The 26,686-nt window shown below is 53.3% G+C and overlaps 2 protein-coding genes and 2 long non-coding RNA genes across 9 annotated transcripts in view; 3 read left to right on the forward strand and 1 right to left on the reverse strand.

Annotated features, from left to right (window-relative positions):
- Positions 1-316: 316 nt before the first annotated feature.
- BRI3 (brain protein I3) lies at positions 317-8,758 on the forward strand. Its single transcript, XM_027125786.1, has 3 exons — positions 317-629; positions 1,135-1,237; positions 8,364-8,758. Exons 1-3 carry the CDS (start codon positions 488-490, stop codon positions 8,494-8,496), a joined length of 378 nt encoding a protein of 125 aa, XP_026981587.1. The 5' UTR covers positions 317-487; the 3' UTR covers positions 8,497-8,758.
- Positions 8,759-10,227: 1,469 nt separating this feature from the next.
- The window catches only part of BAIAP2L1 (BAR/IMD domain containing adaptor protein 2 like 1), an 86,033-nt gene continuing 69,574 nt past the window's right edge, over positions 10,228-26,686 (reverse strand). For 2 of the 6 annotated variants that reach the window (XM_027125778.1, XM_027125780.1), the window contains exons 12-14: positions 25,800-25,980; positions 11,433-11,470; positions 10,228-10,846 (exon numbers count right to left, since the gene is read on the reverse strand). In XM_027125778.1, coding sequence (XP_026981579.1) covers positions 10,771-10,846; positions 11,433-11,470; positions 25,800-25,980 — 295 coding nt within the window. In that variant the 3' untranslated portion in view covers positions 10,228-10,770. Of the gene's footprint in view, positions 11,471-25,799; positions 25,981-26,686 lie in introns of all 6 variants that reach the window. The other 4 variants (XM_027125779.1, XM_027125784.1, XM_027125783.1 and 1 more) reach the window with 4 other exon arrangements.
- On the forward strand, positions 11,115-14,963 carry LOC113630430 (uncharacterized). Its single transcript, XR_003436963.1, has 2 exons — positions 11,115-11,226; positions 14,697-14,963. It is a non-coding gene; the product is annotated as an uncharacterized LOC113630430 (long non-coding RNA).
- Positions 17,127-19,920, forward strand: LOC113630428 (uncharacterized). Its single transcript, XR_003436961.1, has 2 exons — positions 17,127-18,423; positions 19,571-19,920. It is a non-coding gene; the product is annotated as an uncharacterized LOC113630428 (long non-coding RNA).

Raw genomic sequence — 26,686 nt, forward strand, 5'->3', positions numbered from 1 at the left:
GTGGTGGGTGGGCTCGGGCCCCCGAGGCCCAGCGGGCCAGGAGCGCCGGGAGGGACAGGTCTACAGGCCATAAGGTCACGCCCCTAGTGCGGCGTCTCTGGGTCGGCGTGGGGGCGGGGGCTCTTCTCGCTGTGTGAGGTCTGGGGTCGCGGATGCCGGGTGGGGACGCCCGGACTGGAGGCCCGCGGGGCGGCCGAGAGCGGGCGCGGCTCCTTTAAGACGCCGCCGGCCCCGCCCCACCCCGCCCCACCCCCCCGCGGGAGCCGCGCCACGTGACCCGGGTCTTGTGACCGGCGGGGGGAGGCGCGGGGGGAAGCCCGCGGCACCCGCCTCCAGGGGGCCCAGCCCCACCGCCGCCACCGCCGCCGCCGCCGCCCGCGAGGAGCGGGGCCCGCCGCCGGGCGTCCGGGCGTCCCCGCGAGTCCGAGTCGGAGCGGAGTCAGAGCGCGAGCGGGAGCCGGGCCGGGCGCGGTGGGCGCCGCCCGCCATGGACCACAAGCCCCTGCTGCAGGAGCGGCCGCCCGCCTACAACCTGGAGGCCGGCCAGGGCGACTTCGCGTGCGGCCCGCACGGCTACGGCGCCATCCCCGCCGCCGCCCCGCCGCCGCCCTACCCCTACCTCGTCACAGGTGGGCCCGGGGCCCGGGGAGCGGGGTGGGGGTCGTCCCGGGACTGGAGCTGGCCGAGCGGGCGGGGCCTGGGGCCCCGGGAGCAAACTTTGGGCGGAGTTCTGTGACGACCTTTAACCCCGAAACCAACTTTTCTCCGGACGCGGCAGGGGCGCGGCCGAGGGGAGACCCGGTGGTGGGCAGTCTCCGCTCGGCGAACCTGATGTCGGGACCCCGAGTCTGGGTGTCGCCCGAGGGCCGTCAGCCCACCTGCGCGGTCGCGCGCGCCCGGCTCGCCCTTCCCGGGAAGCATTATTATCTCTCTGCAAATTAACTTTATTAACGAGATGCTGTCTGCAAGTTAACACCTGATAAAGCCCGTAGTAGGCACTTAGTGGACGCTGTTGTCTTGATTTTGAAAAGGATGCGAGTTTTTGGTGGGGAGTGGGGAAGGGCAGGAGAAGTAGATCTCTGACTCCCCGCGTTTTCCTGCCTGTCCCCTTCTGATGTGCTTTCCTGCCCACAGGGTTACCCACGCACCACCCCAGGGTCTACAGCATCCACAGCCGAAATGTCACCCGGTACCCTGCCAATTCCATCGTTGTCGTTGGAGGCTGCCCTGTCTGCAGGTATGTCACGGGCCTGGGGGCCCCAGAAACCTCTAAGAACACACTTACTGAAACTCATAAAACCAGGATCGTTTGGAGACACGGTCAGTCTTGGGACAGGCTGCTCACTGGGGTATGGGAGAGAATGGGTTCAGTGGTCCTTGGGTCCATGCACCTTTCATGGGGCAGAGGGAGCTGGGTTCTGTTTTCTGGGGGAGTTATGTGCTTTGGTGGCCATTGAATCCCGAGTGGGTGGGATGAAGAAATGGTAGCAGTTGGACTGGCAGCCTCTTATCTCCGATTCTGGGAGCTGCAAGTTTGCTCTGCGGTTGGTTCTTGAAGGTGGCAGAAGGTTCTCTTCTCCTGGGAGGGTCAGTTTGAAGTGCGTGGGCAGGAGAGCCCTGACTCAGGTGGCCCGTGTTGGAGGAGCTGGAAGGCCAGGGGGCCAGGGGAGCGGCCGCTGTCAGGGCTGCTTCATGCCATCAGGGCCCTTACCTGCATAAGGGCAGCAACGCCGAGGTTCTTTGGGGTGGGAGCGATATTTCAGATTCTCAACCTTGAGCCTCCAGAATTTTCTGTTTTTGTAGGGCCTGAGAAGCAGCTATTATATGCTTGTTCTGTGTGGGTCTTGAGAATTCAAATTCAGATAAGATTTGGTTCTTGCCCTTGGTGAATTCGACTGCATGGACAATTTAGAAAGTCAGGGCAGACTTGGCAAGGACTGGGCTTTCAGCCTGGGTGGGGAGGTGGGTGGTGGAGGAAGTTGGAGTTCGTGAGATGGAACTGAGAAGCCGTGGCTTACACTTAGGCTTAATTTCAAAAGCGTATCAGGGATGCCCAGAGTGGAGTTGAAGGGAAGTTAACAGTTTGAGTCACAAGGGTCAATTGTATGGGGAGACAAGGGCCTGGGAAGAGGGGGAACGTCCGGAAGTGGGGGCAGGAGGCTGGACCCGCGAAACCAACTGTGAGTTTACTGAAGGGGTTGTGGGCAGGGGAGAGCCCTCTGGGTTGCGTGCCGGCCAGGTGGACCTTGATATGCAAACCCTAAGCAGGTGTCTTTTCGGACACATCTGGTGATACTCTAGCCTTTGGAGAATGTGAAGGGGGAGGGGAGACAACTGGCTGCCTCCGGAGAGGAGCTCTCTGCACCCTGCACTGGGCACCTGTGGGCGGCAGAGTTCTTGGGGTTGGGGGCATGTGGGTGGGCTTGGAGATGGGGGGCACGGTCTGGGAGGCTGGTCCCTTGCAGAGAGAGCCATTGGGAATCCTTTTGGAAAGTTGCACAGAGAGGTGGGCGACGGGAAACCCGCTGTGCTTGGCTTTGAGGCTGGTTCAGGGTGCCCAGAGCCTTGCTGTGTGCACGGCCCTTCTGTCCCCAAGGAGCCTAGCTGGGCGATTTCAAGGGCCTGTTTCTGGGCGGGAGGGGTTCCGAGCAATATTCTAAGTGTAAGGAGGGGTTTCAGGTTGGCAGCTGAGGAGGCGCCGCACCTGGAGCAGAGCCCTCTGGCTGGGGTTTCAGCGTCTCCCCGCAGGGCCCAGCCTGCCAGACGAGCTGGGCTCAGATCCTGGCCTTGCCAGCTGCCAGCTGGGCCCGTTTCCCCATCTGGGAGATGGGGTGTCTGATGGGATGGTCCAAGGCTCTTGCTGGCCCAAGGCCCTGAGCGTGGGGGAGGGGAGACCAGCAGTGGAGTTTACGGGCACGGATCCCCCAGGGTTGTGAGCTTCCAGGCTGCTGCAGGACGGGAGCATTTCCCCTGATCCCTCCCTTTTCCTGGGGTGGGAGCGGTCACAGTGGAGGCCCCGGCTTCTGCCCTCAGCCCCCAAAGTGCAGAATGTGGGTCACCATCTCTGTGCTCTTCTGAGGAGGGGCTTGGGCTCAGGGCTGCTCTAAGGCTGAGGGAGGGCGCCTGCACCGGAACAAGTTTCTTGCCTTCTGTCGGGATCGCTGGCCTCCCGGCCTCTGGGTGGTGGGCGCAGCAGTGGGGAGCAGGTGCTCTGAGAACAAGTTTGGGGGCCCGGGTTGGGAGCACACACTCTGATGCCCTCCAAGGCGTGTCCTCCATGGGCCCTTCTGTCAGCTTGAGGACAGATGCTGGCGGTTAGGGCCCTCCCGGCGCTTGGGCTCTTACACAGGGGTGTCCCGGTCCCCTGCCTGCAGTGCCCTCTGCTGCCGGAGTGGGCCGGGGGCCCGGGGAGGTGGGCAGCAGGAAGCAGGGGAAGGCCGGGTGCTTCCAAGGAAGCTCCGCGGTGGTTTGGGGAGAGGGTGCCTAGTCCCTGGGGACAGCCGGTGTGGCCCCTGTCCAGCGTCATAGGGTTGGGAGACAGGCGGCTTCTCATGTGACCACACTTCCTTCCTTCCCAGCCAGCCTGCCAGGCTCCGTCCCTCCCTGGGAGCTTGGCAGGAGTTTGCCGAAGTCACACGTCTGTGATTCCCTCTGAGTGAGGCCTGGCGTCAGAGGCCTGTGCCACTTGTCACTTTGCCACCGTCTGAGCTTTCCCTTAAGCAGCCTGACCCTTAAACATCTTCTCTGTTTAGGCGCTATGAGAGCATTTCTTTCTACCCTTGCAGACAGCATGAGCCTCACCCCACCCCTGCCCACCCGCGGCCCCTGTGGACTGAGCACCGCCTTGGCTGGTGGGGCTTCGGCCAGGCCTCGGGCCTCTCTGAAACTGTCCTCCTCTGGGGCGTGGGCTGTCCCTGGATGAGGCCACCTCGAGTCTGGGGGCCCGGGGCTGCAGTGGGAGGGCCTGTGCAGAGGGCGCTGGGCAGTGCGGGTCGGAGGCTGGAAGGCACGTCGAGGCGTGGGGCCTGGCTGCAGCCGGCTCCCAGCTGGGCGTCCGGTCTTGGGGGTGACCAAAGAGGTAGGAGGGAATCCAGGAACGGCTGGGGTCTTGGAAGCCAAGACGGGCTCAAGGAACAGCTGTGGAGGTCGGGTGCTGCTCAGAGGTCAGGACAGTGATGAGGCTGGGGCTCCGGCCTCGCCCCTGGGAGCGGGCTCTCCCCGGCCCAAGCACTGATGAGCCGGCCCCGGCTCCCGGGCTGCCGCGGGCAGGGCGTGCCGACCGTGGGGGCCTGGGAGTGCTCGGGGCCTCTCTGTCCAGCTGTGCCTGGAATGAGCCTGGGGTCCGGGGAGCCCCGGGAGCCCCAGGCAGGCCTTGCCACCTTGCAGGCCCTCCCTCAGCATTTGTTCTGCTTGGGGAGGCTCTGGGCTACCCGGCCGCAGGCTTGCTCAGAAGCGCCCCTGGAGTGGCCGGCGGCTCCCTGCCCCCATGGGACCCTGGGACAGCTGGGGGCGAGGTATGACCTGGTCTCTGGAGGGGGCTGGCCAGGTGCTGTGGGGCATCATGCCCCACCCCTGCCTGTCCGCAGGCTCGTGGCCACCTGCACGAAGCCCTCTGCTCCCCTCTCCCGGCTTGTCTGGGGTGGTTCTGCGGCAGATCCTGACCTGAGGCCTTGTGCTGGGAGCAGTGGTGGCACTAACCGGGGGGGCTCAGAGGGTAGGGAGGCCCTGGGCTGGGGTCTGGATTGTTCCCAGCCAGGCCACTCGCTGCCTGAACAAGGCTCCGGGCTCCAGCTTCGTGTAAGGGGGACGCGATGGGACGGGGAGGACGCTGTGAGGAAACGGGGGGTGGTGAGGATGGGATGGGACGTGTGTGTTGCAGGGTCTCCGCCGCGCTCGTCCTGGGGCCCCACCCAGCCCAGCTCCCTGAGCAGATGGGTGTCAGTGGAATCGAGTGACCACTCTCCCCGTAAGGTCAGAGTCCCTTAAGGAAGTGTTTTCAGAATCAGTTCCCAGGTTTCTCCAGTTTCCGCATCCTCCCCACCCCCGTTTCTCAGGAATGGGGGAGGGGCCTTTTAACCCGCTGCTGAGGCCGCTTGCTCAGTTTGGATTCTGAGCCAGTGGATGAAGAGATGAAGAGATGAAGCTCAGTCTGAAACGGTGAAGGCTTTTGAGGGGCTTGGAGAGAAAGAGAGGCCACGCCACTTAGGAGAGGCTGGCAGGACGGGCAGGGGGTCCCCTCCCTCCTACGTGGCCCCAGAGGGACAGGTTTGCTCTGCAGCCTGCTGTTGCTGCGTCAGGACTGGCCTAGAGACCAGGTTGTGTTCTCAGTTCAGAAGATTTTGGATTTTTAAAAACAGTAAATCGTGCTAGCACTGCTTTTGAGGTTTGGGCAGCACCCATGGTCAAATATTAACATTTCTGCAGCAAGACACAAATATTCCCATTAAGGGGACACATTAAGACTATAAATGGCCACACATCAGTTCAGGTCACATGTGGCTGCCAGCTGGGTTTGTTACAAACTTATAAAAAAGTTCTGCGTTCAGAGCTTTTGGCATTTGGAATTGTGGGTAAGAGGTGTGGACTGCGATGCGGGTAGCAGGTCCCTTGGGCTGGGAAGCCACGTTGGCGGGTCGGGCCGTGGTTCTTCATGGAAGGTCTGAGTGTGGAGCAGACCTGCTAGCAGGGCCCGGATTCTGCCCACCTCCCTGGCTGCTGAAGGGAAACGGCCTGGCTCTGCCGACTTCTTGGGGTGGGCTGGAGGTGAACGGGGGAGAGGGCGTGGGGTCTCATCCTATCAAACCCGGATTCCTGACTGAGGGTGTTGGAAAGGGGAGGCCCAAGCTGCCTGCTTTGCTCTGGCTTGAGTGAGTGATGGATCTGGACAGAAAGCACTGCAGGTTTGTGGAATGAGGGAGCGTGTTCCTCCTGCCTGGGGTGCCGGGCCTCCCCCGGCTGGTGTGACTGCTGCTGGGAAGCTGTGCTTACGCGGGGCCAGTCCACTGGCCTCATGGTGGGGAGGGCCCGGATGAGGGTGACCAGCCCTCCTGGGCTTCCTCTAGCTTTAGACAGTGTTGACCAGGGTCTGGGGTCTGGGTGGAGAATTAGGGAAGAGGCAGATGGGGGGCTGTTGCTGTTTGACCCCTGACCCCAGAGGACAGGAACAAGTCGCAGACGGGCCAGTTCACGTGGGCGCGGGCACCAGGCAGCCCAGGGCAAGCCCCCGCCCCTCCACTGTGGGGAGATGGCTGCCACTCGGAGGGCTTCTCCAGCCAGGGGGCGCTGGGTGCCCTCGCAGCAGGGCAGGACCCCGCCTGGCCCTAGCCTCCTCCTGGGATCTCCTGGAGCCTTTGAGTGGACACCCTGGGTTCTAAGCTCTGCCTCTGAACAGCCTTGATCCTTAAGTGAGAGAGTACGGAGCGTCTGGTAGTCACTCTTCTCGGGCCTCAGTGGCCCCTGGAGGGGACACGAGGCACCCTGGTGGCTCAGAAGGTTCTCAGCTGGTGCAGGTGACACAGTTGTGAGGCCTAGTTCAACTCTGTCCTGTGCTTCTCCTCCCTTGGACATTCTAACCGAACGTGCAAACTGGTGTGAGTCTGGGGATTTCAGCTGTAGGTGGAACCTGGTTCGGTGCCTGGAGGAAGCAGGGAGTTGGGGCCATGGCTCCCCGAGTGGTCCCAGGCCGTCTGGCCGCCTCCAGTTATTCTCGGGTGGCCTGATTAGTACCAGTAGGTGTAGGAGCTGTCAGCAGCGACTGCACAGAGCAGGCGTGTTCTGGGCCCGGGGCAGCCTGTCACGGCCTCCTTTGTGTGGAGCCACAGGTGGTGGTTCAGGGCCTTTTGGAAGCCCCCGCTCCCTACTTCGGCCGCGTGGCCTCGGGTGCTCTCTCAGCACGTTCTTCTGCCACCCAGTCTGAGAGGGCCTCAAAGCTGGGGCAGGTGGGGTCTGGGCGGGCACGGGGCACAGCGTGGTGACCCGACAGCCTGTGTTGTACTGTCTGTGCCGGAAATGGCGGCCCTGCTGACAGATGCTGGCCAGCTGATGCGCTTTCCCTTGGGGCGGGCCTGGCCTGTGGGCGGCGTCCGTGAGCCTGGGCTCAGCAGGTGTCTCCGCTGCAGGGCTGCTCAGAGCCTTTCCTCAACTAACTCGGGGCGTGAGGCAGGTCCCCAAGACCCCCCCCCCCCCGCCCTTGGTCTCTCTGCAGTGCTCCCAGGGCTTCCAGTGGCCAGGCCCGCTGGGAGGTGCTGCGGGAGTGGAGTGTCCACCGCGTGCTTTTCTCTGGGGCAGGGCTTGGAGTCAGTGTCCCGGCTGAGCTGCCCCTCGCTGGGCCCCCACAGCCCTGTTTGCCCGCCCCGCCCCCCCTCCCGCCGCCGCCCACGCTTGTTGGTTGGGCTGAACCTTCCTCTCCACACAGGCGGCCAGAGGAGGGTCGTGGGCATAAAGGATCCTTACCGTATTTGAGGACAATAAGGTGGCTTCAGGAAGCCCAAGGACCTTGGTGTGTGCGTTGGGGGACAGGCTGGGGTCCCGAGGACGGGGCACTGGTTCTGCGCTGCAGCTGGCGCGGGGCTGGGCCTGCGGGGCCCGAGAGACACGCTTCTGGGGGGTGGGCATCATGGGCGTCACCCGAGGAGCTGAGCACATGGCTCCTACTTCCCCCCTTCGGGGCCTTTGAAAAGGACCCGACCCAGGGTGGAGCCCTCGTGGGCACACAGTGCGGGGATGACCCCTAGCGGTCCCAGGGATTATGTACTGTGCACGTTGAAGGTTATCATGACTTCTTCCGAAGAGGAAGCTTTGAAATTAAATTTCTCAAGATAAGTGACATGGTGTGAACATGGTGTGAACATGGCTGATTGTAGTCTTTCACTAAAGTCTGCTCCCCCCACCGAAACCAATAAAAATCACACAAAATCCAAACTCTGTCACTATTTTCGGAATTTCCCTGTAGGGAATGGGAAAATAAGTCTAAAACTTTTCAACGTTGGGGAAAAAAATATCCTAAAGGGATTTGGGTTTCTTGGTTTTGTTCTCAGAGACATAAGAATTTTTATAGAAACCAGCATTTGTCTCTTGTTCCTCATTTTGTAAGAGAAAACATGTGGCAGGTTATATGGCAGCCGGATGTTCTTGCCTTTATCAGTAGGTGCTGGTGCCTCCCAAGCGGCTCTTCTCTCCTCTTCACGTTTTCTGTGCAGCCACCGGTGGCAGCTGGCCGTCCCCTCCACGACCAGCGCCCCAGCTCTGGAGGCGCCTAGGCTTGCGGACGTGGGTGGAGGGCGCCTTGGGGACAGGGGTCCGCTGGGCTGGCAGGCCTTGGGTCTGCGAGGGCCCTAACCCGCGTGCCCCCTCTCTCTCCGCAGGGTCGGGGTTCTGGAGGACTCCTTCACCTTCCTGGGCATCTTCTTGGCCATCGTCTTGTTCCCCTTTGGGTTCATCTGCTGTTTTGCCTTGAGGAAGCGAAGATGCCCCAACTGTGGAGCAAACTTTACTTAAAGGGAACAGCACACCTGGCTTCCCCACACCCAGCTCTCTTTTTCTAATGTAAATGTCGTGTACAATAGCTTCATGGGATTCAGCTTCAGGACTGTTTTGTAAAGGGAGGTGGGTGGACTGGGCGCGGGAGCCACAGGGAGTGTGGCCGCGCACGGCTCCCAGGTCAACAACAGCTCAGTAAGGCACTGCTTTTATTTTTTGCAGTCTTCAGTTTGGGAAAGGTGAGACATACTGCTTTAAATAAATGAGATCCATACCGTTGTTCACCTGGTTTCGCTTATTCAGTGCACACTGCCACTTACAGAAATCTGCCACTTACAGAAATCAAGTTTTGTTACGAAAACTTCAAACATATACAAAATAGAGAAGAGCGTTACCTCTCCTAAGTCAGCTTCAACATTATCCAGTTCACACCGACCTTCTGTTATTCCTCATTAGGCATTTACAGCTCAAAAACTGTGCTTGTTTTCAAGTTTGTATTATTATAATGAAACCTAATACCTTGACATTTACAGAGCACGCACCCCAGTGCCCAGGACCTAAGGCAAGGCCTCCCGTGCTGTGTGACGCAGGTAAGTGACGGCTGTCGTCCCTTCTGTGGAGGTGTAGAGGGTCTGGGTGAGCCAGGTGGGCCTGCAAGTGGCATCTGATAATCCCAGGACCCGTGCCATCCCTGTAACCAGAAGACCCCCCAGCAGCAGAGCTCTGGGGGCCGGGGCCACGGTGTGACACCCCCTGCCCTTTTTCCCTTAATTAACAAGCCTCTACACCTCACTCCCTCCACACTGTTGAAAATAAAGGGCTTCTGAACCCTACTCTTACTAAACGGTGAGAGGAGCAATGGGCCATGTGACTAATTTGATTGTGTTTTCTTGGCTGGTGGAAGGGTCTGCTCCTTGACAGAGGCCCTTAGCCTGCGGGTCCTGGGAGCCCTCACACAGTCCCAGACCCCCACCACCAAGCGGTCATAGCCGACCAGCCAGGAGGAAGACAGGACCAAGAACCCAAAGCGTCACACGCTTACACTGGTTTACCTGCATTTGACCTTGACCAATTTCAAGCTTATAGAAAAACAATATTCATGGCAAAGCCAAAAGCTGTGGTCAGCAACAAGCCCCCCTCCCCTGCCCCCATACAGTGGATGGCCTGTGTGTGAGTTTTCCTCCTCCAAATTGGGCGTAGTCCCTGACAGCCAGGGATAAACCCTGCCACTGGCTCTGCCTTGCCGCGCCGCTGCAGAAGCCCAGGTTCCGGGTATGCCGGCGTGGGGCTCAGCCGAGGTGCAGCCTCCCGCTACCCTCCCCCGGCTCCCAGAGGTCCTCCTGGCTTCAGCAGTGCTGTTTGCAGTTTCAGCACCTGACTGAAAAGTGGAGAAACTTGCACCCCAACAGGTTTCAGAGTAAATCAGTGATGGAGGCAGCTTTGGTCAACTAGCTTAGTGAGAGGAGCCTGGGTTTCTACGTGTGGAGTCCCCAGATGCATGTGTTATTACCCTGTGAGCCAGGCCCGCATGTGGCATGGCCTGGCATGTTTTCATTGGTATCCCAGTTGGTAGCTCAGAACGCCGAATTCAGTACCTCTTAGAAAGTATTCAAGTGCTAATATCATGGCTGTGATAGGAGAATTCTCAGTGCTCTTAGCGCTGTGTCTATCACGAGAACTTGCGGGATGCTTCATCTTGGGTAGGGCTGCATTTGACTTAGGCAAACATTTAGAAGTTTTTAAGTTAAAAAGTTAAATTTTATACAATATTCTCATAATTTATATTGCTTAAGGTTATTTGCATGCTGGGATGCAAATCTACACAGTGATTTCTTTAAACATCGTAATGCTATTTAAGAGCACATGCTTTATAAAGTAAAACTGTGATCTTATCTGCGTTCAGGTGCAGAAAGCCAGTCACAGAAGCGTCAACTATCCCTTATTCTGGCTATTAAAAAAAAAAATCATAGAATATTAAAAGAAAATGATACAATAGGATTGGAACCAAATTTACAGTACTTGAAAATTTACAGTTCTTGAACAGAATAGGAAGAAAATACTTTAAATGATTGAGTTGTAGCTAAACTATGATGTAGTTACCTTAAAGACAGAAATATGTAAACCCAGCTATGTTAAATTAGAAAATGCACTGATTTGCTCGAGTGGAATACATGTAAAATCAGGCACCCTCCGGTGAAGCTTTACAACAGGACAGCACTTATCACAAACGTATACCTATCATTTCCCAAGCGAGAACCGAACGGGGAACCAGAAGAATCTGGGGCCACCTTTTCATCGAATGACTGGTGCTGAGCGATCATTTGTCACTGTTGGTCGGAGTTTCACAGTAGCAAAGGGATTTTCTCTGCTGGGGAGGCGGGGGGAGAAAAAAATTGTAAGACAGGGATTTGGTTCAGAAAAAGAGCTAATAACTCTTGCTCTTGTTCTGTAAAATTATATAGCTTATATAAATCCCAGACATTTTCTGAACATGGAAGTTTTGTTCTGTGACAGTTCTCTCCATGCGCCCATTATAAGCTGCTAATTGTTTCGTTTTGGCTACAGTGAGAAAGGCCTCAGGCCTGGGGGTCCTCTGGGAGCGGGGCCTGGAGGGCCTGCCCAGCATCTGCCCTGATCCAGAAGGGAGTTCCCCTGGCCTCGTGTTGCGTTTGGCACTTAATAATGCAGCCGCTGTCCTAGAAGGCTCTCCCACCACCACCTTCCCGCCCCACACAGGACTGCAGAGAGGTACGCTGCCCTCTGTCTGAAATGTTTAAAGCTCTGGACAGTTCTGTAATGGGCGGTGGGCTTCCCTGGCGGTCCAGTGGTTAGCACTCCACACTTTCATTGCCAAGGGCCTCGGTTCTGTCCCTGGTCGGGGAACTGAGATCCTGCAAGCCCAGTTCTCCTAGGCTGACCAAGGGGGAGGGCCCTGGTGGAGGAAAGTAACATACCTGAGAAAAGGAGGCTTTGCAAACCCATTTGCATCATTCTGTGGGAAAGAAAAAGAAGTTTATGGAAGGCTCATGAAATTGGGACATTTTTAATAAGAACTGAAGGGAAAGACATCTAAAGCATAAGGGACTGCTTAAAGCTGTGCACGTGTCAGAGTGCCCTGGAGTCTCAATTCATTGTCTCATTTATCTAAATTCACTCGGAAGCGTAAGGGCAAGAACAGAAGACATTCTGAAACACAGTGAGGGACCCTTACAAATGCTGGAACATCTTAGAGGGAAACGCAAGGTCTGCTGCTCCCTGCCTGTGGCCTGAATTCACGTGCAAAACTGTAGTGATTAAGGTTGGCTTTTTGGGAGCCCGATCCTGAACGATGCCATGAGAAACAGTAAAAAGAAAACCTTGTTGGGTTTCGGTGCCGTAGACTGGTGCCAACTGCCAAGCAGAGATCTGATCTTGCAGAAGTTCCGTAATTGCGGGAGAGAGAGGACAGAACAGTGCAGGCACTGTCTTTGCCTTCAGGAATTGCCAGAGCCCTCTCGGAGCCCCGGCCTCCAGCTCCCAGGGGCTCGGGGTCTCCCAGTGTGGCCGGGGACCAGGTGATTGTGTGTCCTCTCCTTCATTCCACAAAGAATCTGCTTTAAATCTGCTCTGGCTGTTGTAAGAAATCACTGGCCCAAGCTGGAGGGCTTATTCAGATGGCTGCCCAGGAGAGGGCAGTGCCATGCCATCTGACCAGGGCCACCAGGCCAGCTCCCAGGATGCCCCATGGTCTCAGGGCTTGCAGGCCTCTGAGCTCCTCTCACTTCCTGTTGCCAGTTGCCAGCCTGGGGCTGAAGGCCACGCCTGGAGTAAAAGCCAGGCCAGGGCTCCCTTGGGATGGCCTCTCCTGGGTGCTGGATGTACAGACTCAAGGCAGAAGGGGGCTGGGGGCACCAGGGCTACTTCGCAGACCTGCGCCTGCTGTCTCCGGGCCTCTGGGGACCTCACACCTTGACCTTGAACCTGGGGCCAGTAAGGTCATCCCGAGGGGGAGCCCCAGCACCAGGGGCAGCCAGCCCTATGTCCGGATTCAATGTCTCCCTCTCAGGATTGAAGCACAAAGCAGCTGCCCTGCTCGTTAGCACATCCTAAAAGGGCCTGTCCCCACAGGGCTGCCGGGCTTGCTCAGCAGGCCTCGGGGTGAGCAGTTTCTGATGTAACATTCATGTTACAAGATGAGTAAGGGCTAACTTATGATTTATTTTAAAAATACCCCAGAATGCCTGTCGTGCAGTCCCACACATGCTCAGGGTGCTGGCATTAACCTGCTGCCCAGAGCAGGTGCCCCCAGGCTGGGGAGGCTGAGTCCAGGCTGTGACTGTGGCTCAGGGGGGAGGCCGGCTGCGTCCTCCCGGCCTGGAAGGCCCACGTCCTGCCAAGCTGGACTCCCCGGATGCGGCCTCCGCAGGGCATGTAACAGAAACCACCTTCCTGCCTGTCCTTGGGGCAGGACACTGTCCCCCTCCCCTGTGTGTCCTCAACTTGAGGAGTGCCCCCGCTGCCCTCAAGGCAGAAACCTTGGAGCCTGACTGAACTCTGAAACGAGCTTAGCCATGGTTTCACAGGCTGTGTTATCTGGGTGACACGACATGGTGAGAGAAACAAACACTGGAGGAGATGCGCTGAAGTCCAGCCCTGGCGGTAAAGTGGCAAGAAGTAACAACTTGTGCTATGAGGAAAGAGAGCAAAATGACTCCTAAGACGGCAGCCCGAAGCTACCGGGCCCTGGCACATGCCCCAGCGAGCCCACTCCTGGTTGGTACAAGCAGCATGCGTGCACATTAGCACTGAGACACCCGCTAGGATGCATGGGGCAGCCCTATCCCAACAACAGGAGAGATGTCAGGCAAAACGTTCTCTGACATAAATCGTAGCAATGTTTTCTTAGGTCAGTTTCCCAAGGGAATAGAAATAAAAGCAAACATAAACAAATGGGACCTAATCAAACTTACAAGCTTTTGCACAGCAAAGGAAACCATAAACAAAACGAAAAGACAACCTACAGACTGGGAGAAAATCTTGGCAAACTATGTGACCGACAAAGGCTTAGTTTCCAAAATATACGAATAGCTCATAACAGCTCAATAACAAAAAAAATTCCAATCCAAAAATGGACAGAAGGCTTAGACATTTCTCCAAAGAAGACATACAGATGGGCAACAGGCACATAAAAAGATGCTCAACATTGCTAATTATTAGAAAAATGTAAATCAAAACAACAGTGAGTTTCCACCCTCACACTGGTTAGAATGGCCATTATTAAAAAGTCCACAAATAACAAATGCTGGAGAGGGTGTGGAGAAAAGGGAACCCTCCTACACTGTTGGTGGGAATGTAAATTGGTGCAGCCACTATGGAGAACAGCGTGGAGGTTCCTTAAAAAACTAAAAATAGAATTGCCATATGAATCAGCAATTCCACTCCTGGGCAGATATCTGGACAAAGCTCTAATTCAAAAAGATAAATGCACCCCAACGTTCATAGCAGCACTATTTACAATAACCAATACACAGAAACCACCTAAAGTGTCCATCAACAGATGAATGGATAAAGAAGATGGGGTACATGTATACAATGGAATATTACTCAGCCATAAAAGAGTGAAATACTGTCATTTGCAGCAACATGGATGGACCTATGAATTATTGTACTAAGTGAAGGAAGTCAAAAAGAGAAAGACAAAACCAATATGATATCACTTATATGTGGAATCTAAAATATGACATAGGGACTTTCCTGGTGGTCCAGTGGGTAAGATGCCACGCTCCCAATGCAGGGGGCCCGGGTTCGATCCCTGGTTGGGGAACTAGATCCCACATGCATGCAGCAACTAAGATCCCACGTGCCACAACTAAACATGCCACAAAGATCCCACATACTGCAACTAAGATCCGGTGCAGCCAAAATAAATAAATATTTTAAAGAAATAGAATATGACACAAATAACTTATTTACGAAACAAATAGATTCACAGACAGAAAACAAACATGGTTACCAAAGGGGAACACGGGGAGGGATAAATTAGAAGTTTGGGATTAACAGATACACACTACTATACATAAAATAGGTAAACAAGGTTCTACTGTATAGCACAGGGAACTATATTCAGTATCATGTAATGTACTGTAATGAAAAAGAATAGGTTTAAAAAAGAATGCATACATATGTATAACTGAATCACTGTGCTGTACACCTGAAACTAATGCAACGTTGTAAATCAGTTATTCTAACAGGAGGGATGACAGCCTCTGTTGAGACACCAGTGGAACCACAGGAGGACACAGTTCTGTCCACGCAGGGCCAGACCAGACAGGCACCCAGCGTCCAGAAGAGGGCAGTCTGGACTGTGAGATGGGACAGTTGGGGGGACTCCCGGAGGGCCGGTAATGCTCCAGTTCCTGATTGGGTGTTGGTTATATGGAGTCACTTTGTGAAAAGTGACTTTTCTTGCACTTTTCTGTATATGGTATTCAATATTTACCAAAAAAGAAATAAGGACCTTTTCAGAAAGGTGTCCTCTTTAACACACCTGCCAGCGAGCTTATTGCCACGGCCGCCCTCCTCCCAGCTCCCTTCTCCTCTGCGAAGGCACCTCCTTTGCCCAGCGAGGAGCCCAGGATCCGCTGGCCCCAGACCTGCCCGCACGGCCCACCCCCCGCCGGCTGAGCCGGGAGCCGCCTGTCCCTCTACTGCCTACCCGAGCCTGCGGTGAGGGGTTCGGGGTCTCCCCCCACACCCCATCTTGCCCTCCTCTGTCGCCTGGCACACGTTGCCCTGTCCAGGAGCACCGAGGGCTCTGGAGGCCCTTCTTGGTCGTTCTGTGACCCATCTCGGCACAGCTCCTGGCGTGCCCGGGGCACCTCCTCTGTCGCAGTGTGGGCCACACAGCATGCGCTCGGAAGAGCCCCGCCCCGCCCGCCGTCGGGGAGACACCAGTCCTCACTCACCTCTCGGGTTCTGCTCCAGTTCGCAGCACGCGTCCCACCCCCACTTCGCTCAGGCTTCACAGAGCACGACTCCCAGGTGCTGGTCCCTCTGCTGGGCTGCACCCGTGGCCACGGCCTGTCGCGTGTTCTGTGTCCCCTCTTGGCAGCCGGCATGCTTCCCTCCCCACGAGTGGCCAGGCTGCCAGGGGACAGCGGGGCCGGGGAGGCCTGGGGACTGGATGGCGAGACAGCCCACAGGTGGGAACAGGCATGGGACATGCCTGGTGACTTTTCCCGAAAAACCCTAAACCCCAGTCCACCTGGAGGTGGCCCTTGCTGGCTGTCACGGTGTCCGCATCACGCCCCCTCCCCGCCACCCCGGAGTTCTGCCTGGGTGTCTACTGCGTGCCCATGTGCCTTGAAGATGACGCGGTCCCAGCCTACAGGTCAGCTCAGACCCGCAGCCACAGGCAGACGCACAGAGGTGATGGGACCCGCGGCCCGGCCAAGGCTCTGTTGAGAAGCCTCGCGGGGAATCCTCCACACCCCTGGGGACCGAGCCATCCTGCCCCTGAGGGACGGGCCCTAGGGCTTCCTTGGTGCCTGCCCTCCTGCACGGCTGCTTCCTCGGACAGAACGTCCCTTCCTCTCCACCGCCAGCTGGAGAGCAGCTTTGCGTGGTCCGCGGTGTGAGCAGCCCTGAGTGACACTGCTTTACGTGTTAACAACTAACTCAGTCCTCAGCTGCAGGCTGGACTCTCCCAGTTCACAACCTCTGACCCAGTTCAACCCCTTTATTATTTTTTTTAATTTATTTTTGGCTGCATTGGGTCTTAATTGCTGCACACAGGCTTTCTCTAGTTGTGGAGAGCGGAGGCTACTCTTCGTTGCGGTGTGCGGGCTTCTCATTGCAGTGGCTTCTCTTGTTGCGGAGCACGGGCTCTAGGTGCGCGGGCTTCAGCAGTGGCGGCACGCGGGCTCTAGAGTGCAGGCTCAGTAGTTGTGGCACACGGGCTTAGTTGCTCCGCGGCATGTGGGATCTTCCCAGACCAGGGCTCGAACCCGTGTCCCCTGCATTGGCAAGTGGATTCTTAACCACTGCACCATCAGGGAAGCCCAACCCGTTTATTCTTAAATGGGGAACTGAAGCCCAGACGGGGAAAGCCAACTGCTCTGGTCATGGAGCTCTTTTCTGAAACCAACGTGCCCACTCGCTGAGGCGGGGGGTAGGGGTGGGGGGTGGAGGCAGCACCCACTCAGCGCAGCTCCTACAGGTCGCCAGACGTGCTTTGAAATCAAAGTGTGTGGGTTTGAGGGCTTGGTTTCTCAATAGCTATTTAAAGCCCAGTTATCGGATTACTTAAAAGCTACTGCCACTAAGGCAGAGAGCACGTGACCGACCCCCAGCCCCTGGTACTGAAAAGACTGCATCTCATCTCTTGAGATGGGACGTCCCAGGGCAGCTGGGTCCACCTCACTGGGTTCAGGAACATTCTCTGGTGGGTGGCTCCCAGGTATACCCTAGGTATCCTGGTGTTTAAACAAAACTCGACGTGTAACTGACAGTATTCTGATGGTTGTGTGTGTGTAAAAACTACACATAAAAGTGTTAGGGGGGGGCCTCCCTGGTGGCTCAGTGATTGAGAGTCCGCCTGCCAATGCAGGGGACATGGGTTCGTGCCCTGGTCCGGGAAGATCCCATGTGCCGCGGAGCGGCTAGGCCCGTGAGCCATGGCCGCTGAGCCTGCGCGTCTGGAGCCTGTGCTCCGCAAGGGAGAGGCCACAACAGTGAGAGGCCCGCGTACCACAACAACAATAAAAAAAAGTGTTAGGCTGCTTTACCAGCTCCCACAGACCCCAGAGTCTGGCTGAGACAGAACATACTTTTCTCCAGTGTTATCAGCTGGTGTAAACAGTTTAGGAAAGATAGATGACCAGCCCAGTTGGGCGTAAGAACCTCTGAGATACGAAATTCCAGGGCTGTGTCTCCAGCCCTCAGGGAGGTCCTGGAAGGGCCTCATCGTGGTACCTGCTTCTCGACCATCACCCTCTGGATCAGGTTTCTAAATGAAATCTCGTTCTCTCTTGTGTGATCTGTACCTGGCCGATTGATACAGCAGCCGCTCACTGTATGACTAGATGAAAATACAAATTTAAAATTAAAAACGCAGCTCCTTACAGTTGCACTCTCCACTTTTCAAGTGCTCAGCAGCCCGTGTCCAGTGGCCACTCTGCTGGGCCGCCCAGTTCCGGAACATTTCTGCCTGATCCATAATCTCTCCGGGTTTGTTTACCGACGCACAGATGATTGGATCCTGTGTCTGCTGCCTTTGCAAGAGGCCATGACGACTAGGTGGCCTATTAAAAACAGGCCTTTTCACCTGCTCCCCAGGGGCTCTCTTTGGGGCAGAGCTGGTCCTTCTGTCCGCTCTGCTGTGCTCTTGGACTCCCACTCTGACTTGGTAGCGATGAAACGCGGTAGCTTGTGTAACGGACAGGTTGTAGGCAGCGGAGGCATCTGAGGGTGTACACCGCTGACAGTTGCAGCTTTTTCTTTGGCACTTTGCAGAGGATACTGAAATATTACTTCAAAAGATGAAGCGATAGAAATGGAATACGAATCAGTCATTATACCTCATGATGCGTCTGTGAACGCCCTGTACTTACTTTTGGGTTATTACCGTCTTCAGCCCAAGGTTAGATGCACGTTTACAGACATGGAAAACTGAACATCCAGAAGAGTCAGGGTGACTGGTTGAGAGGCTCTGAAATGACGGATGGCAGCGCCTCGTTCAGGAAGTGCACGAACCTTGTGGCCTTTGATGATTTTTAAAAGCCAATTAATATTTTCTTGTGGCCTTTATTAATTAGCATTTTCCATTATTCTCCAGATCAGAACATAGTAACCTATTGGTACGTCTTAAACAGCACACAGGTGACGGTGGTACTTGTCTCATCAACGGAGTTCTGATGGAGGGACACCTACATGCTGCTGATCCGTGAGGATGAGAGGGGCACAGAGGTGCTATTCATGGGCTCACAGGGTTCCTGCCACAGGCCTGCAGCTCATCACAGCCCAGGCAGCAGTGCTGGGGCTCGTTAGAAGCATAAATGCTTCTAAGGTGATATGAGAAAATGCTATGATCCCACCATGTGGTTGGGTGCTGGGGAGGGAGGGGAAAATATCTATATATCTAAATATATCAATATTTATCTGTATCTCAAAGGAAATATAATGAAATGTTAACAGGAGTTATCCTAGAAGTGAGATTATAAATAGAATTTTCTTTTTAATACTGTTGTATGTTTTCCAAATTTTCTACCCAAACAAAAATTCTCTGGATTATTTTTATGAAGTGTTATTTTTAGAAGTAGTATTTAAAATGAGATGTAATGATTAGATGTTTTAATTTTTACAAGGAGACCCTGACCAAACTTGGACTTTGCTGTTTAGCCAAAACCTGTAGCTTCGACTGCCCGCCGGATTTAAAAGGAAACCTAATTTCAGCATATGTTTAATGTACCCAGCAAATGGCAACATTTGAGGTGAAAAAATATTAAAACATACTTTTGTTTACTTAAAGCATGGGATGGATAAATATTAATTTAAGAGTTCATCCTTATTTCTGTCTCAAGAGTGGGATAATTTATCAGTTTGATTATTTGCAAAGTAGAATTTGAGATAAAAATTTTACCATAAAGCCATTCCTTAATAGTCAAATCATAAAATATATAAATACCTCCATGAAAGGCAACTTTTATCTGTTTTTTAATCAAAAGTGGGAAGGGGGTGGTTTCTCAAATTGTAGGTACTTTAACAAACCATAAGTAACTTCGTCTTTAATTAATACAATCATACTTATGGGACGCTGATTATTTTTAATTATTCAGAACCTCCAAAATAAATATTTATATTTTTCTAGTAGTTAAATGTGTAAGAATGTTTTTTCTTTCTAACGCTGGCATGTTAAAGATCTAATGTTATGTGCTCGTTATATAAATTATCCAAAAAAAAAAAGGCTCCAAAATATGTAAACATGAGTAAACCAGACCTGCTCCCAGAGCTGAGACAGAACAGCACTCTCTCCCGTGTAGGTACCAGCAGTTAGTCACTAGCTCTATCAGTTCTTCCCCTTAAGTACTGACAGATCCTGTCGCCCCATCCCCAGCAGTGGACGGGACTCCTACCGTCCCCTCCCTGGATGAACGAATGCCACCCGGAAGGATGGGAAAGGACGCAGTACAGCCCAGGCGGCCCGGCTCGGGGAGCGTCACCCCTGGCCTGCCCATCCTGCCGCTTCTCCGCCGTTGCCCCAACCGCGCCCAGCCACGAAGACCCCACGACACCGTCTGAAGGCTTTGGGTTTCATCAGAGCTCTTCCTTCAGGACTCGGCTCAAATGCTTGCCTCCAAGAAGCCACTTCTGATGCTTCCCAGGAGCCTGAGCCAGGGCCTTCCCCGCCTCCTGTCACCCTGCACCTTTTCCACAGCCCCAATAAACAGCTCTCACTGGACTCAGTTCCGGGGTTGATTCCTATTTGTTACCCTAGAGCCTAGCCCAGGGCCTGGACCGTAATAAGCTCGTCAATAAATGTTCCATGGACGAGTTCCAGTGCGACCTGCAGATCCCCTCTACAAAGTGTACCTTCACGTGCCATGTGATTGGGTTTAAAAAAGTTTCGTTGGTCACAGTAGTCTGATACCATAGAAATGTTTGTTGCCAACGTTATAAATGTGACCTCACTGTAACTATCGACTCTATACCTGTTCCCTTTTACTGCAAGGTTTCACTTATTATTAAGAAAAGTGTTCGTCCACATTCATTATTCTGACATTTGCAAAATCAACGCCAACTAATCGCCATTGGAATCACAGAAGGAGGGCGTTTTCATTACATATTTAGAGCTTTTTTTTTTTTTTTTTGTGGTACGCGGGCCTCTCACTGTTGTGGCCTCTCCCGTTGCGGAGCACAGGCTCCGGACGCGCAGGCTCAGCGGCCATGGCTCACGGACCCAGCCGCTCCGCGGCATATGGGATCTTCCTGGACCGGGGCACGAACCCGTGTCCCCTGCATCGGCAGGCGGACTCTCAACCACTGCGCCACCAGGGAAGCCCTGTTTGTAGATTTTTTGACGATAGGCCCCCTATTTCTGTCTTGCAGGCTGGAAGGCCTTTTTCAGTCTTTCATTTTAGTGGCCTTTATTTTTTTATTTCATATAAGAATATTTAAAAGCTCTAGGGCTCCCCTGGTGGTGCAGTGGTTGAGAGTCCGCCTGCTGATGCAGGGGACACGGGTTCGTGCCCCGGTCCGGGAAGATACCACATGCCACAGAGCGGCTGGGCCCATGGGCCATGGCCGCTGAGCCTGCGTGTACGCTGTGCTCCGCAACGGGAGAGGCCACAACAGTGACAGGCCTGCGTACCAAAAAAAAAAAAAAAAAAATCTACAAACAATAAATGCTGGAGAGGGTGTGGAGAAAAGGGAACCCTCTTGCACTGTTGGTGGGAATGTAAATTGATACAGCCACTATGGAGAACAGTATGGAGGTTCCTTAAAAAACTACAAATAGAACTACCACACAACCCAGCAATCCCACTACTGGGCCTATACCCTGAGAAAACCATAATTCAAAAAGAGTCATGTACCACAATGTTCACTGCAGCACTGTTTACAATAGCCAGGACATGGAAGCAACCTAACTGTCCATCAACAGATGAATGCTTAAAGAAGGTGTGGCAGATATATACAATGGAATATTACTCAGCCATAAAAAGAAACGAAATTGAGTTATTTGTAGTGAGGTGGATGGACCTAGAGTCTGTCATACAGAGTGAAGTAAGTCAGAAAGAGAAAGACAAATACCGTATGCTAACACATATATATGGAATCTAAAAAAAAAAAAGGTTCTGAAGAACCTAGTGGCAGGACAGGAATAAAGACTCAGACACAGAGAATGCACTTGAGGACACGGGGAGGGGGAAGGGTAAGCTGGGATGAAGTGAGAGAGTGGCATGGACATATATACACTACCAAATGTAAAACAGATATAGTGGGAAGCAGCCGCATAGCACAGGGAGATCAGCTCGGTGCTTTGTGACCACCTAGAAGGGTGGGATAGGGAGGGCGGGAGGGAGACGCAAGAGGGAGGGGATATGGGGATATATGTGTACGTATAGCTGATTCATTTTGTATACAGCAGCAACTAACACAACATTGTAAAGCAATTATACTCCAATAAAGATGTTAAAAAAAAAGAAATAGGGGGCCTGACCGGAGTGTCAGGGCAATGCTGGCCTCACAGAATGAGTTAGGAATTCTCTCCTCTCCACTTTTAAGGAAAGTCTGAGTAGGATTGGTATTAGTTCTTTAGACGTTTGATAGAATTCACCAGTGAAGCCATCGGGTTTTGGGCTTTGTCGGGAGACCTTAAGTTACGGGTTCGGTGGGGAGGGGCTTCAGGTGTGGAGCTCTGCCTGGAGGCAGCCCTGGGACCTCGCAGACCAGGATCCCCAGGGTGTGAGCTGAGGACCCCTGCACCTGATCCGGGGGGCAGGGCAGCAGCTTCCACGAGGGCCTGCCACAGAGGAGGCGGCCCCAGGGCAGCCAGGCCACCCTGGGCCTGGGGAGAAAGCAGTGTGCTTGAAGCTCTGCTGCCCAGCAAGTGGGAAGGGATAAAAAGGTGGGCACTGCGTGCGGTGCTGCTGCCTAGCTGGTCTCCATGCTTTTCAAGACAGCCTCCCAATACTGACAGTCTATTATGATCCAGCCAACAGAGAGGTTTAAAAATAAAGTTAGAGCTCATTTAAACTGCCAAATGCTTAATAATGAATATCATTACTGACTATATTGATATCTAAAACCAGGATTTTTCAATCTATCCATCCAGTGTGGTAAGAAGTACACCAATGCTTTCTTCATTGAGCTTTATCCACGTGGTAAAAATACTGAAAATTAAAACATGTTATTTTCTAAAATCGGTGCTGTTAGCTAAAATGTGTTTTCATTTGTACTTCCAGTGCTAGCTATGATTTGGGGGCAAGATTCTTCTACCCTAAAAGGCACTATACAGGCAGACCTCATTTTATTGCATTTCACTTGACTGTGCTTCACAGATGCTGCTCTTTTTTTTCCTTACAAATTGAAGGTCGTGGCAAGGCTATAGGCATCATTTTTCCAACGGCATTTGCTCACTTCATGTCTGCATCACATTTTGGTAATTCTTGCAATATTTCAAGCTTTTCATTATTATTATAGTCACAGTTATCTGTGATCAGTGGTCTTTGGTGTCACTACTACGACTCACTGAAGGCTCTGATGATGGTTAGCATTTTTTATCAATAAAGTATTTTTAAATTGAGGTTTTTTGAGACATAATGCTATTACACACTCAACAGACTACAGTATAGAGTAAACATAACTTTTATGTGCACCGGGAGACGGAAAAGTTCCTGTGACTTGCGTTATCGAGATGGTCTGGAACCAAACCTGCAACATCTCTGAGGCCTGCCTGTACAACCTACATCCATGGAGCCGGGCGGTCATTATCAATGGCTGCTGACATCACGGAAGGAAACAAGCAGACGCCTATACCCACCACCACCACTGATGAAATGCTCTACGAAACAAAACAGGCAAACTAACAAAACAACAACAGACTCTGATCAAGGCGGGAAATACAGAACAAAGGGGAACTCAGTAAAGGACACCATGTGCATGCAACCAGCAAAAATCCAGACTGGGGACACCCGCCAGGACCAGTAACCTGGGTTTTCTACAGAGAGATTACAAGGAAAAAGAGACAGGGGAGACCTCTAGATATGGAAAGACTCATCACGAGACTGAACCACCAATTACAATGTAGGGAGCTAGCCTGGGTCCAGATTCGAACAACTGTACTGTCAAGAAATTTTTAATGAGACAATCAGAAATTTGAAGTGACCAGGTGGTGATATTCAGGAATTATTGTCAATTTTAAAAGATATGATAATTGGCATTGTGGTCATGTGAGAGAAAAAAAGAGGATCTTTAATATATTTACAGATGAAATAATATGTTGTCAGTTGTTAGCTTCAAATTGATCTCGGAGTGGGTGGGGGAGAGATGAAACAAGATTTATAAATGAACTGTTGAAGCTAACCTGGGGGACCAGGTCATTAGATTATTCTGTCCATTTTTATGTTCGAATTTTTCCATAAGAAAAAGTTGCAAATCAAAGCCAGGAGAAGGCACTAGAGGGACAGGTCCCACCTGAACAACGGCCCTCACGTGCCTGGATTCTGAGCTTTGTGACGTGCAAATTGCAAAGTTTCTTTTTCCCCAGCAAAAGGAATTGTTAATGCTTTCAGAAATGCCTTAAGATCATTTCCAAAGAGTTTGAATACTGTTTTAAAATATACTCGGGCCTTTAATAAAATAGCATTTCACATGTGCCCTTCCCAAGCAGTTTGTCCAGTTTTGACATCTACTGCTAACAAAATGGAAAAGCTCCATTTTCTTCTGAAAATAATTTTTGGAGTTAGTTGGGGTGATTTGCAAACAATCACACAGTATATGCTTATTTAAGAGGAGAAGCCAAAGGCATTTTTGAATGAGATTTCAGAACAGTGCATTTCCTGGACCAAAACACGTGCTTCGGCCTGTGAGGGGGCCGGCACGGTCCCCGACACCTGCGCTCGCACTGTAGCAACGATGGGCCCATCGTTGGGAGCACTCCCATCTCCTGTAAGCGACCCCGCCCCCGCCCCGCTCAGAGCTGAACAGAGGCCCCCACTAGGGGTGACAACACACCCCATGGGAGGCATGGCTTCTGCATGCACCACAGGAAGGAGCACACGATAACGAAGGGTAACGGAAAACGAGCAGAAACATTGGCCCAGGCTTACTGCACCAACAGCTCATATCCCACTTCTCTCCGGAGCACGCTCACTTTCTCACTCTGCAAAACACCTCTGGCACCAATTCTCTTCTTTTGAACTTGTTCAGCACCTCCCTGCCCGCCCCGTCCGCTGGTGATCCGTCCTTCGGCACTGACAGACATCCCCCAACACAGCCCTCGAGTCTGTCCTCCCAGCTGCACCCTGGCCCCGGCCCTCGGCCTTCCCGTCAGCACAGTGGACCCGCATCCCTGCCCCGGCCAGCCGGCTCCTCCCCGTGTGCTCTTCTTCCTTCTCAGTCAGCCCCTTTCCTCCATCCTTTCCCCCTTTCTCTACTGTATAATCTACACTGAAAATAAAATTTAAAAAAAGATGAGAACCCCTCTGGAGGCTCCGCCACCCTGGAATCCTCACCTCCCTCCTCTGCTCCCTGAGGGTGCCGAGTCCACCACCCTCAGGACTTTTAAACTTTCTGCTCCTTCTATCTGGGAAGCTCCTCCCCTTGACCCCTGGGTCTCAGATGTCACCCCCCAGAGAAGTGCTCCGTTGCAGGCTCTGTCATGTGCTGCCCAGATCCCCTTCAGGACTGGGACTGATTCTGGCTGTGGGGAGATGGCCCTCGGCTGGCAGCGCTCCTCAGGAATCGCTCTGGCTAAGACCCCGGCCCCCAGATGCTGCCCCCAATCCAGGCAGCTCCAAGGGCCGTCCCAGCCCAGAGGTCTCGGCGGGGGCAGTGGAGGCTCCGGGCCAGCCTCTCCCTTCCATACGGGGCCCGGGCGGCTCTCATCAGCACCCGCACTCGCTCTCAGAGTCAGCTTCCCAGAACACCCAAACCCTGACCTCCATCCAAGAGGTCACCCGATCCCTCATCACCTCACCTTGCTACATTCCTCCATGTAGCTTCTAGCATTGATATTTGTGTTAACTTCTCATCGTCTGCTTCTTATCACTAGAACCTAAGTTCCAGCAGAGCCAGGGGCTGGTCTTGTTTATCTTTGCGTCTCCAGAGCCCACACCGGGGCCTGGCCCAGAAGACAGAGTTGTCAGAGGAACAGACGAAGTGACTCACAGCCTCTGTGCCTCTTACCCGCTTGTTTAGGATTACAGATAACGTACACACAGGGTTTACACAGCACCCTTTCTGAAGGTGTAATGATCAGATCACTATGTTCAACCTTAAGTCTTCCTTCAGAAAACAATATGAAAACTGAAGAAAATGCAGAAAAAGGTCACTACAGGTCTAAAGGACTGCAGCCATGAACAAAAGCAAGGAGAGCTTAAAACCTGATACAGTCTGGCAAATGATGGGCCTACTGTGTGTAAACTGTCATTTACAGATAAACTAAAAACAAAAGGGGGACTGAAGGTAAGGAAGCTGAAAGGCTGTGTGGCAGGGGAATCTGCAGGCCCTGGGAGGGAGTCTCCACCCCGCCTGGGGGTCAGCACCTTCCTGTGTAGAGGGAAAAGCACCCCACGTCACCAGAGCCTGCTGTTCAGGATCGCGGTACACTGGGCCTTACTCACAGGAGACGTGGTTTCTGGTTTGGACACTGGTGCTTTAAAGGTAGAAGCGTTTTGGAAAACCGCTCCTTTCTTTTCTGCAGCCGCCCCCATGGACGAACATTCTAAGTAATCCGGTGGGGGGATGACGACGCTGCTTTTCTCAGATAAGTTCATCGTGCTCACGCTCCGTACTGATACCGAGCTAGCGAACAAGAACCAGAGGATACAAGTTAGATGAGACCTTGGCCCTGCACCCCAAACATCCCCAATCTCCTATGGCCAGAACTGCGGTGGATTAATAATCTAATACGGTGAGGGAGGAGGAGATTACCCCCCCAACACACACACACACTGTATATGACACTGCAGTGTTTCTGCTGACTTATAAATGTACACTCAAAAGAAATCCTTTAAAAGACATGACAAAAGAAAAGGAGAGGAAAACTGGCTCAATTAGGGGCTGGCTCTTAATTCAAGGAGTTCAATAAGAAAATACAGCAAATGCCTTAAGCAAAAGCATCGAGCACTGCGGACTAAAGAGTCTCAGCATTTCAACATCCTAAAGATATTTAGGGGCTTCCCTGGTGGCGCAGTGGTTGGGAGTCCGCCTGCCGATGCGGGGGACATGGGTTCATGCCCTGGTCCGGGAAGATCCCACATGCCACAGAGCGGCTGGGCCCGTGAGCCATGGCCGCTGAGCCTGCGTGTCCGGAGCCTGTGCTCCGCAACGGGAGAGGCCACAGCAGTGAGAGACCCGTGTACCGCCAAAAAAAAAAAAAAAAACATATATATATATATATATATATATATATATACACACACACACACATATATATATATATATTTAGTTTCAGTCCTTGGCCACTGGCAGCTGAGCTATTCTGCAAGGGACAGAAACACACAGATGG

This window comes from Aethalodelphis obliquidens, unplaced genomic scaffold, assembly GCF_003676395.1.
Source record: "Aethalodelphis obliquidens isolate GAN/ISIS:26980383/991018 unplaced genomic scaffold, ASM367639v1 scaffold30, whole genome shotgun sequence".
In the NCBI taxonomy this organism is placed as follows: domain Eukaryota; kingdom Metazoa; phylum Chordata; class Mammalia; order Artiodactyla; family Delphinidae; genus Aethalodelphis; species Aethalodelphis obliquidens.

Coding starts and splice junctions, on each gene's coding strand:
- BRI3 (XM_027125786.1), top strand. CDS start 488: ATGGACCACAAGCCCCTGCTGCAGGAGCGGCCGCCCGCCTACAACCTG. Junction 630..1,134: donor CTACCCCTACCTCGTCACAG/GTGGGCCCGGGG, acceptor TCCTGCCCACAG/GGTTACCCACGCACCACCCC. Junction 1,238..8,363: donor GGAGGCTGCCCTGTCTGCAG/GTATGTCACGGG, acceptor CTCTCTCCGCAG/GGTCGGGGTTCTGGAGGACT.